General features: G+C 36.7%; 1 protein-coding gene across 1 annotated transcript in view; it reads left to right on the forward strand.

Moving 5' to 3' along the window:
• The first annotated feature begins 3,548 nt into the window (after positions 1–3,548).
• The window catches only part of LOC106001334 (vomeronasal type-2 receptor 116-like), an 18,767-nt gene continuing 9,337 nt past the window's right edge, over positions 3,549–12,978 (forward strand). Inside the window, exons 1-2 of the mRNA XM_013036449.1 lie at positions 3,549–3,605; positions 5,113–5,240. Of these exons, the coding sequence (XP_012891903.1) occupies positions 3,549–3,605; positions 5,113–5,240 (185 nt within the window). The remainder of the gene's footprint in view (positions 3,606–5,112; positions 5,241–12,978) is intronic.

The raw sequence follows: 12,978 nt of genomic DNA on the forward strand, positions 1-12,978 counted from the left end.
TATACATGAAGAAATGCTCTACATCTGTGGCCATGAAAGAAAGGCAAACCAAAATGACCCTGAATTTATCTCACTCCAGTCAGAATGACTATCATGAAGAACATACATAAAAGAAAAAGCTAGTTAGAACGTGTGGGAAGCCAATGTTTATAGACTGTTCATGGAAAGTTCAATTCGTGCCACCGTTATAGAAATCATAGGGAGTTTCTCCAAAGAACTAAAAGTAGATCTCCCATGCCAGCCAGTTATGTCATCCTGAGCTGTATATTCAAAGGAATGTAAGTGAAGGTATAATAGTCACACTTGGACACCCAAGTATACTGCAGAAATATTCACCATAGCTAAACTATGGAAACAGTTCAGATGTATTCTAAAATATTATTCACAATCAGAACAGGAATATTTTATTGGTATGGTAATGCAGAGAACTGATGATTATCATGTTAAGTGAAGTAAGGCAGGTTTAGAAAGACAAAGGTCACATGAATTTTGCAAAATGTGGAAGCCAGATCTAAAGACAACATATATATATATACGTGTGTTTGTGTGTGTGTGTGTGTGTGTGTGTGTGTGTGTGTGTGTGTGTGTATACAAGGGGAGCAGGGAGGATTGGGTGGGGGGCAGGGGGAGGATGGGAAGGGATGGGAAGGGGAAACAAAGGAGGCAGCTACAATGCTTGATAAGAAATGTAGTCATTATCTTGCCCATGTAATTGTAAAAAATTTAAAATATATATACATATATACATACGTATATATATATATATATATATATATATATATATACTTAAGAAATACACACAAACATTTTTGTAATTATGGGAATCTTTGAAAAGGTTAGGAGGAAGGGAAGGAGAAAATAGAATTATAAAACATGAGTAATAACAAAGTACATATGTGGCTGAAGTTGGCATAATTACCTTAACTGCAAGCTATTGGTTAATAACTGAAGGAGAGATGAGGAAAGAGGGAGTAATATATAGAGATATTGAGGTTGAAATGTAACACATGCAGGTGTGAAATATACAGTCAATCTCTTCTTACAGTTATTATACATTAAAATGAAAGACTCAAGTGTCATTGAGATCATATCCAATTGTAGGAATTAAATAGATGAGGGACAGTGAATGGAGATGGAAAAGGAAGTGAACCAAAGTCAATGTACCTCTTGCACAGATATAAAAATGGAAAAATGAAAACAGCTGAAATTCTTTTATTAAGGGAAGGAGTGGATGAGTGTGTCATGCAGGGTTTGAATCTGATCAGAGCAATTTGCATGTATATGCAGAAATGTCCAAATGACACTACTAAAGAATATAAAAAGTAAATGTTAAAATTAGTTATTACAATAAGTATTTAAATGATTAAGACCACATGCAACCTCATTAGAAAATTTTGGATTCTCACAACAAGGACAGGTTGTACAGAGCCCCATTATGTTTTCAAAAGCGCTAAATAGAAAGTATGGAAAGTTTCTGTGAATCCCATAACACATACTTCCATTGTTTGCCCTAGTAATAACATGCTGTACTAGTCTAGTCCATAGTGTAAATATATGACCAGCACGTCATTAGATTGTTCTTTCCTCAATTTATGCTCATATGCAATTTCTATTCTGTCCCATATGTTATGATTACAAGAAAGTGTACCACAGTGTGCAATCAACAGAATGGCCTGGAATAAAATAAATTTGCTGCACTATAGAGCCATTGTTTTAGAACCATTGAGAAGTTTGTATAGATTCTCTGTCCAATATATTTGAGTGCTATAATTATAAAGATGTTTTTAGTAGGGAAGAAAGTGATGTTTGGGCAGGCACAGATTCTCAAAAATGTAAAACTACAGACACTGAAGGTGGTTAATGTTTCAATGCTTCATGGCAGTATATTCACCCATTAACTCAAGAAGTCCAGTGATATTGCCAGGTGTAAAGGTCAAAGTTCAGAATACAATTTTGTAACTCAAATTCTGCAATTATCATGGGCCATTGCTGAATTCAACATGATCATTCATTCTTCAGGCAAGCATAGATGATCACATTTCTGGAGTCTTCTCATGGGATTCTTATTGAAATGGGCCTGGGTCAACCAGCAATATTCTGTGACTGTTTTGGACATTGGGTGTGTGAGATGTCCTCTGAGTGTGGTGCCCTAAAGAGTTGGGTTGACATCTCCTTGGCACGAACTCATGACAACCATCTTACCTTTCATCTAACATGAAAACTATTGATGATTTCCAGTTGCATCATCCCTAATAGATTTCATACAAGTCATTTGCTAATCCAGGCTTGCAACCAAATCAAACAAGAGAACTTCATCCCAGGGGTCTCACTCTCTGTGGTCATGGATGAAAGCATAACACCTAAGGTGGAGAGGACAACTGGAAAACATGTTTTCCAACTTGTGTTTATGTCCTGGACGCTGGGCCTCAGATGCAGAACCACAGGGCTGAGAGTTTTCCACATTCCTACCGGGAAATGCTGAAGGTTGCAATGACAGAAGCTGCCAAGAAAAAAAGGCACATATACACATAGACACAAATACAAGACATATATCGCCACCTGATCCCACGGGCTTCACTTGCATCCAGAATTCCAGCTTGGCAGATGCTTCAGTGATGTTCCCTTTGATTTTCACCTTCCTTCTTCTCCAGCTTTCACTCCTTGACACCTCCTTAGAAGGTACTGCCTGCTTTTCTAGTATGAAGCACAGGGCACACATGGATGGAGATGTGATGATTGCTGGGTTCTTCCCTCTCTACACTATGGGAACAGATCGGAGTTACAGTGATGCTTCCCATGATGAAGCAAACAAAGTGTAAGTAATACCTCCATAGTTTCAGTTCCACTTGCTCTTTTGTTCTCAGGATGGGGAATTCCTGAAGAACCTCTGGGAACTCACTACCATGCTTTCTGTAACCCCTTCCCCCAACCTCTCATCAAGAGATGAGATGCAATAGAAATATAGCTTTTATTAGGTGTTTACTATGCTTCAAATGGAAAAGAGGTCTCTTTTCTTTCTATGTAGCTTCTGCTTTCCATGGTCATAAGCTCTTCACTTTACTCCAGCATTGCTATTCGAATCCTATTGCAACAGAAGGTCATTGTTTATAGCAATGGCTCCCACCTCTTTTCCAGTGCTGGTGTGACAAGGATAGACTGTGAAGTGGCTGGCCACTTTTAGAGGCAGAGATGACAGGATCAGGAATTCTTTCACTGCTTTAGAATAGATTTGTAAATGTCCTAATCCTTCATGCCAGTCCTAGATATTGTCTTTCTTATATTCCTCTACTTTTCCACATTCACCTGATTTTCCTTCCCTTGATACTGTAAATCATATTTGAGTGTCTTTGTTAGTGCACTTATACAGACACATTGAATGTTAAGGTTGCAGCTGATGGATGTTTCTCAGCTACTTACCACTAGCAAGGGCTGCTAGTGGAAATCAGAGAAGTCTGGCCTCATTATCCTACAATCTGGTTTATAAAATTTATATGTGTTAGAAGTTAAAGATCATTATGTGTCATTTGTGGAGTACTTGATATAGATAAATGCAGCACAGCAATTGGATGTCACTGGGAGCAAGAGATGAACTCAATGTCACACTGGTAAGTGTTATTTCAAATTTTTTCAATTTTAACTACAATATAGGACTTGAGGTAACTATCTTTTTTCTTACTGTGTTTCTGTATTTCATTTCATGTACTTTGATTGTATTGTAGTCACCCCCACTATTTGTAACCATTTCTTTTCTTTTTTTGTCAGTTGTGAGGCTTGAACTCTGGTCTTGGGCACTATCCTTCAGCTCTTCAGCTCAAGGCGAGTGCTCTACCACTTGAGCCACAATGCCACTTCTGGTTTTTTAGTGTTTTATTGGAGATAATAGTCTCATGGACTTTCCTGCCCAGGCTTGCTTTTAACTGCGATCCTCAGATCTCAGCCTCCTGAGTAACTAGAATTACAGCTGTGAGCCACTGGCGCCCGGCTGTAACCATTTATTATCTCTCATCAAACGTGCTGTTTCTTCTCCCATATTTGTAATTTCCTCTTTCTCTTTTAATGTATTTTACTCCTCGATTACACATAAGAGACAAAACAAGGTACTTGCACTTATATCTGCTTACTTTGAATAACAAATGATCTCCATTCATTCTTTTTTGCTGAAGAAAACTTATCTTCATATAAAGAAGACATATCCTATCCAATCATGTGTTGTTGGACATCCTGTGTAATTCCATAAATTGGATAGTTGGTATAAAATGACATCCATGTTTACACATGCATCTGTAGAGAAACCTGAGCACGATATGTTGGAGAGATAGCTAGAAGTGATATAGGTGTGTCAAATATGAGCTCCATTGTTAAAATTGGAGGTATCTTCATTTTTTTCTTATTTCTACATATTTTCACCAAAATTTGTAATTTTGTGTTTTGAAGATAGCCATTCTGGCTTACACGATAAGGTAATTTACAATACATTTGGTTTGCATTGTGCTGATTGCTATAATGGTTCAGTATTTTTCCTGTATGGATATCCTATTTGTACTTTTTCATTTGAAAAGTCTTTCATTTCTTGTGCCTGTTTCATGGTAGCATTCTTTGTTGTACTGGTGTTTAAATTTCAGTGTTGTTTTATACTATAATATTAAGCCCTGATAGATGAATAGCTAACAAAGGTTTACAACCATTTATTTGCTTGTGTCTTCACTTCGTTGAATGTCTCTTTAGTTGTGCTAAAACTTTCAAACTTTAAAGTTTTTTATTTTGGTGCCAGTACTCTGGTTCAGACAAGATGCTTCTCCCCCTTACTTGATATGTTTACTCAAGGTTGGTGCTTTACCACTAGAGGCATAGCTGCACTTTCACTTTATCGCTGGTTTATTAGAGATAAATCTCACAGTACTTTTCTGTCCAGACTAGCTTTAAAATGTGATAATTGCAGATGTGAGTCTCAATGCTTGGCTGGCTGAAACTTTTCAATTTTATGATCACATTTGTAAAGTGTCCCGAGGATAGGATTCTTTGCCTTGTTTATGAAACAAATGATTCTACCACCATACCCAATCCAGAACATAACTTTTACTATTATTTTATGAAGTATTTGTGCCCTATCAGGAAGTATTCCTGTGCTTGTATCTTGAAAAGTTTCCACTACAACTTTATCTGCAGCAATTTTCCAATCCTCGTTTCCTATTAAAAATTGTGATGAGATTTGACTTTTATCCTTTTGGAGATTATGAAAGGTAAGATCTAACCTAAGCATTTGTCATATGAATACTCAGTTTTCACCGTGCCACCCTTTACTATGGGTGTCAACTTCCAGCAATGTAGGATTGGACAACGACTCTAAGAATCAGATGAATGTAGTTGATTTAGAGTATTTCTAGGTCTCCTATTATATTGATATATGTTTTTATGAAAGTGCATTTTTTATGTTACTATGGATCTCTGCTATAATTGGAAGCAGGTGTCACACTAGTTTTCCCCTCTGCATAGCTTTGGCAAATTGTAAATTTTGTATTTTGATAGGAGTTATGGGATCGTCTTTCTTGTTTCTGTGCAGAATGTGGTAGCAATTTGGAAGATGATTGTTTATATCATTTCAAAAATAATTTCAAGTTCTCTTTCAAAATAACACAAGCTCCAAAAGGGCTGGGTGGATTGTTGGCATAGTAGAGCTGCTGCATAGCAATTGGAAGGCACTGATTTCAAACAACAGTAGTGCCAAGGAAAAGTTTGTTATATATGCACACCTATATAACATGTAAATCTATTATATGTACATTATACCTTACATTATTTATAATATACATAGTATATATACATTATATATCATATATTATATTACATAATATACAATATGAATATGTATACATATATGTGTATATATGCATATTTGTATATAAATATTTAATATGTATGTATATGTATTGTGTGTATATAAATATTATATATAAATATGTGTATATATATAGCAGCTGATGGATATTTAGGTTCTATTTCTCAGATTTTTCAATGATAATATAGAGTACATAAGGAATGCAGATGCCTCTTTGCCATACTGATTTTATTACACTAGATAAACAATCACCACTAACATTACTGAATCATGTAGGAGTTCTGATTTGTATTGGATGAAGTACAACACTATTTTCCACAATGGGTGTACCAATGTACATTACTGTCACTAGAGGGCAGGCATGTACAGTTCCTTTTTTAAACAAGTTTTTTACTGTGAGAATATTGTATAGAGGGGTTACAGTTACATGAGCAAGGTAATGAGTACATTTCTTATACAGCATTGTTGCCTCTTCCTTTGTTTTTCCCCTACCATCCCTTCCGTCCCACCTCCTCAACTACCCCCCATTGTAAAGTTCATTTTTTGACATAGTGTCTTGTATATCTCATTTTTGCAATGAGCCACCCTGTATCATTCCTTAACTACTCATCAGACCCTTAAGTAATTAAGTCTACCATATATTAGCTATTCCTGCCCTTGTGAGATGATATCTTTCTGTTGTTCTCGTTACCTTTCGCTGATGGTTAAGAAGTTCAAGGCTGTCATCCACACCTTTTGGAGATCTGCATCCTTTTTTCTGTGTGTGTATGTATCTACGTACTGTGACTTGAACTCAGGGTATTGCACTCTCCCTTTGCTTGTTTGTTCAACTGGTTCCCTGTCCCCTGAGGTATGTCTTAGTTCTGCTTTTGCTGGTAAACTGGAGATAGAGATTTCCAGATTCTTCTGCCTGGGATGGTTTTGAACTAAATTTCTATGATCCCAAATGTATGTAGAAGAATGTGACAGAATGGGGTTGTAATGTGACTGTTTTCAGAATGTTGAGGAACCTCATAATGATGTCCATGTTGGTTTCACTAGGTCGCACTCGCACCAACAGTGTAAGGTTTTCCCTTTCCCCTGTGTCCTCACCAGCACTCGACACTTTTTTTTCTTCATGATTTTCCTTGTGACTGTGTTGAGATGGCATTTTAGTGTGGATAGTATTTGCATATTAATCATGTCTTAAGATGTCAAACATGCATTCCTATATCAGTTTAAGTGGTATTGCTTCCACTAAGAGTTTACTGTTCAAATTGTTTGCTTATTTTAAATTGGGTCCTTTCATCGTTTGCTATTCAATTTTGACTTCTTTACCAAATCTGAATATTTATCTTTTGTGGACTAGCTAGTGAAGATTTTCTCCCATTGTATGGGTTGCCTCTTGATTCTGGTAATTGTTTCTTCTTAAGAGTAGCAACATAATTCCACATAGTCCCCACTCTTCAACTTTGCTCATGAGGAATAGTCTTCACAGTTTTGTTGCAGTCAGTATTTTGATGAGGATATTCGTCACTATATTGATCATAGACGTTGAATATAATTTTCATTCCTTGTTTTCTCTTCTGCTTTGATATCAGGATACTGTTGGTATCGTGTTATGTGCTCTAAGGAATTCCTTCAAAATATTTTCAAAATAAAGTAAGAATAATGGGTCTCAAGTAATATTTACATTTTTGAAACAATTCAGTAGGAAAGTCAGATTGCACTGCTCTTTGATTTGAGGATTTAATTCAATTTCATACAATTTCTTGTTTTAATTCATGTGTCTTCCTATTTCACCTATGTAAGAGTCTCCATATCATTTCTTCTTGATCAAACTTATTGGCGTACAGTTTTCTCAAAGTATATTGATCTTCTGTTTCTGTTTCCATATCTAAAGCTATTGACTTCAGTCTTCCCTCACTTATTTCATAGTATAAGTAAGGATTTGTACCTTTTGATTTTGAAGAACATTTTTAGTCTTGATTAGACTTATTGGGCTTATGGAAATATCATTTGATTCTTTTACTTCTACTAAATACTTTGACTACTACTTATTCTGGGTTTGGTCTTTTGTTTTTCTACTTCCTTAAGATGCAATGGTGGTTCTGTAGTACTGATCTTTGTACAATGGTTGTTAAGTGCATCCTTTTTTTATTGTGAAAATACTGTACCGAGGGGTTACAATTACATGAGCAAGATAATGAGTACATTTCTTATCAAGCATTGTTGACGCCTCCTTTGTTTCTCTTACCATCCCTTCCCATCCCCCTCCTCGCCAAAGTTGTAAAGTTCTTTTTTCATCATAAGGTTTTGTACATCTCATTGTTGCAATGGGTCCACCTGTGAACCATCAAAACTGAGGAAATGGATGTGGTTGGAAAAGACAGATGTGATCAATGGATGGGGTGGCAGCAGTCAAGATGCAGTACTCATACATTGAGTTATTGAATTGAAACCCTACTCTGCAACTACTTACAATTTTTAATGTTTCATTTTAATGCATGTTTTGCCATATGCATGGATTTGGGTAGTGTTATTTTCCATTTTAATTTGTACCAAAGAGCAGCTTATATGTTGACTTTTCTTCATCCAGTGGTGGTTAAAATAGTATAACTTTCATGTATCTATTTTCCCATTTATCTCATTAATTTCTAGCCTCCCGACATGGGTGTCTGAGTGTGTGCTCAACACATTTTTTTTGAAGTTTTAATGTTTGTATAGTGGCTTATTCTTTTATCTATCCTGGAGAATGGTCAACCATTCACAAGAATTTGAATGGAATGTTCTTTAGGTGTATATGAGGTTCATTTGCTCTAGGTTGAAATTAAGTTGATGCCTCCTTGATTTTGTCTGGATGATTCCACCATTGCTGAAAGTGCTGTTATATAATCTGTAGTTATTCTTGTATTGATGACTGTGACTGTCTCTCTCTCTCTCACAAAATCTACTAGTATTTCCTTTATGTAGTGAAGTGCTTAACAGTGTGTAAATATAAATATAATTGCTATGTTATCTTCCTGGTTCACTCCCCCATCATTGTATTATGAACTTTGTCACATTTAATTGCTTTGATTAATATAGATTTGATAAGATGTGTTGTAGATATTCCTGCTTTCTTCTGGCTTCTATTTGCTTGGTCTGCCTTATTCCATCCCTTTCCTTGCAGTCTATGCTTCCCCGTAAAAGGGGAAGCAGGGAGTGAGGTTTTTGAGATCAATCTAGAGTGTGTACTTTCATCTTTGCAATCAGGCCACATTATGTCTTTTGCTTTCATCAATTGTGGGGCTTGACCTCATGGCCTGAGTGCTGTTCCTGAGCTTTTCTTCTCAAGGCTAGTGTTCTACTACTTTGAGCCAGAGAGCCACTTCTGGTATTCTTGTGATTAACTGGAGATAAGTCTCTTGGATTTTCCTGCCTGGGCTGGCTTCAAACTGTGGTTAGGCAAAATAAACCCCAAGATAAGGACTCAAATGGTTTTTTTTTCTTGCTATTGTTTCTGACATATTTATAAGATATTTCTTTGTTGCTTTGTATGTCCCTCCCCCACTGTATAACCCTTATTATCACTGTATTTGATGTTGGTATAATTTGTGGAGGGGAAGGGAAAAAACAAATTGTTTAAATAAGGATACAGGTGGACCCATTGATGTACAAGACATGACATTATGTTGAAAAATGAACTTTACAACTTTGGAGTGGGGAGGAAAGGGGGAAAGGGATAGAGGGAAGTTGGGAAGAGATGGTAAGGGAAACAAAGGAGGAGGCATCAATGTTTGATAAGAAATGTACTCATTATCTTGCCCATATAATTGTAACCCCTCTGTACAATATTTTCACAATAAAAAAGAAGATTATTCCTGGATGGTGCTTGATCAATGACATAAGTATTTGTTTGTTCAATAACTGAAATTTAGATCTCAGTCAGATACAGGTCCACCAATAAATACTTCATTAAGAAAAAAACTGAGCCCTAGATCTCAGCCTCTTGAGTAGATAACATTACAGGCATGAGCCAATGGCACCTGGCTTATGTTATGTCTTTTAGATAAATAATTTCAGGTATTTCCATTCCCACTAATTGTTCACAAATCATTTCTCATTATACTATTATTTAACTGAAGCTGCTTTTACAATCTTTCCCTTTCACAGCATTCAGGAGTCAACAAATGCCTCTACTACTTGTGGTTATTTTCAGTATATTACTTTTCATTTCTTCATTATAGGTTTTCATTTTTGATTCATAGGGGGCTTAAATGTATTTAATTATAGCAAATTATTTTGTAATGATGACTATACGTGATAATGAGGATGAGAAGTAAATAAATAGAGAAAATGAAAACAAAAACTTGAGGGCAGATTATGATCAAAGTCTATTAAGTGAATGTAAAGGAATATCATAAGAAAGTCTCTTCATACAACTGAACTCACACAAAAACTCTCACTGAATTGTATTTTCTCTACATTTCAAATATTGGAAGTTCAGTTTTACATTGCCCTATGTTGAATATTAGAAATATAGTTATGTAGTTCATAATACTTTTCTTCTAAGAAATATGTGTATGGTTTGGCAGTATATATAAAGTATTAGAACATTATCAGATTGTTTGTATTATCACTCATGAGAAAGTTTTATACTTTCTTGTCTTCTTTTCTTTGTCATTTTTTGCATTGAAAAAAATTTCTTTCCTGTTCCTTATAGAAGATATCTGATAGAGATAAATTTCCTTAACTTTGCTTGACAGAAAACATCTTGATCTCTCCTTCGCTACTACAGGATATCTTTTCTAAATGCATACATTTGGTGGATACTTTGTATCAGTACCAGCAGCACTGTAAAAGTCCCCTGCTCCTCTGTCCTTATTTGTGTAGATTTTATTGAGAAGGCAGCTGTTAGGGAAACAGGGGCACACTTATGTACTATGATTTCTTTTTCATTTGCAGACTTGACAGGACATAGGACAGGATCATAGGACAGCTTCTTGAAGATGATATTGCAGACAGTTCAACTGACCTTGATCTTCCTAAACTTGGTTTGATTTGTCTGTCTTAGGACTTGAACTCAAGGCCTCGGTGCTTTCCCTGAGCAATTTGGTTAAGGCTATCACTACTACATGAGCCACAGCTCCACTTCCAGTGTTTTGCTAGTTACTTGGAGATCAGTCTTATGGACTTCTCTGTAATGGCTGGCTTTGAAGTGCGATCTTGACATCTCAACCTCCTGAGTAGCTAAGATTATACTCAGTGCTGCACTCTACCACAAAAGCATCAGTTCCACTCTGGATTTTTGGTGTTTAACTGATGATGAGTCTCTTCTTGGCTTTACTGCCCCCCAGCTTGCTTCCCTACTGTGATTCTAAAATCTCAGGTTTCTGAGTGGATAGAATTATAAGTGTGAGACTCTGGTGCCCAGAGGCACAGTTGCCAATTTTTTTTCTTTTTGCTTATGTGGGGCTGAGGAATCGAACCCAGGGCCTCAGGCATGCAAGGCAAGCGCTCTACCACTGAGCCAACTTCCCAGCCCCACAGTTGCCAATTTTTAATAACCTTTTCACACATTCTTTCTTTCTTTCACACATTTAATTTTGCTTTTGTCTTACTCTTCCACATAAGGGTTATTGTTACTATGATTAGTTTTGGCAATACTGGAGTTTGAACTCAGGATCTTCATGCTTTCTCTAATCTATTTTGCTCAAAGTTAGTGCTTTTATCACTTAAGCCACAATTGCACTTCCAGTTTTCTTGTAGGTTAATTGGAGAGAAGCATCTTACAGTCTTTCCTGCCAGGGCTTGTTTTTGGAAAGGGTAGATATTTGATGTTCCTACTTCCTGTATCCTTTCCTTTTCATTTTTTCAATCTACATATCTTCTGAAGGAAGTAGTGATCATCAAAGCATTTCCCAGCACTGAATTTCACCAAGTTGGCATTGAAACAGGGATTTCAGCCTAAGGCTTTATTTTGTTACAACTCTTTTTTCATCCCCCAGTTTGAAGGCTCATTTCTTCATGAGGAGTTTCTTGGAATGTAGTGGAAAAGAATAATATGGGAAACCACTTATTGTTGCATTTTTCATATATTTTTATTGTAAAAATACTGTACAGGGTGTTATAGTTACATGAGTAGGATAATGAGTAACGTTTCCTTTAGAGCATTGTTACCTACTCCTTTGTTTTCCCCAACCATCCCTTCTCTCCCCTGTTCCCTAACTCCTCCTCCCCCAGCCTTGAAATTGTAATGTTTGTTTTCAACATAGTGTTTTGTACATCTCATTGTTACAATAGGTAAACCTGTATCCTTATTGTAGCATTTTGTTATATCCCTTCCAGTTCCCCAAATATAAAAAAGTATATACAAGATACAGGCAGGACACCAGGGCTGGGAAGGTGGCTCAGTGATAGACCCCACTTGCCTTGTATGCATGAGGCCCTGGGTTCGATTCCTCAGCACCACATAAGCAAAAAAGAAAAAAGACGGAAGTGGAGCTCTGGCTCAAGTGGTAGAGTGCTAGCCTTGAGCTGAAGAGCTGAGGGACAGCACCCAGGCCCAGAGTTCAGGCCCCAAGACCGAACCCTCCCCCCCAAAAAAGATACAGGACACTGAAATCAAATACAATGAAAACAGGCATTATACCATGAGGGAAGAACATACAAAAGAAACAAAAGAATCACATAGTGCATTATAAGTACATTAAAAACAATAGCAAGAAAGAAAAAAATCAGTTGTGTCCCTGTATTTGGGTTCATTTCACTTAACATCATCTCATATGGTCATATGTAAATAACTTTTGACCTTTTCTGCTTGTATTAGAAGTGTACTAGTTATTGCAAACAAGGGAAACCATGGAAGTCGGGTGCAGGTGGCTCACACCTGTAATCCTAGCTACTCAGGAGGATGAGATCTGAGGATTGCAGTTCAAAGCCAGCCTGACAGGAAAGTCTGTGAGACTTTTGTCTCCAATAAACCACTCGAAAACCGGAAGTGGTGCTGTGACTTAAGTGGTAGAACACTTGCCTTGAGCTGAAGAGCACAAGGACAGCGCCCAAGCCCAGAGTTCAAACCCCACAACCGACCAAAACATAAAAATAAAAAACCAACAAGAGAAACCATGGGACCTCTGTTTCTTTGGGCCTGGCTTACTTCACTTAATACAATTTTTTCC

Source organism: Dipodomys ordii, unplaced genomic scaffold, assembly GCF_000151885.1.
Source record: "Dipodomys ordii isolate 6190 unplaced genomic scaffold, Dord_2.0 Scaffold288, whole genome shotgun sequence".
NCBI lineage: Eukaryota > Metazoa > Chordata > Mammalia > Rodentia > Heteromyidae > Dipodomys > Dipodomys ordii.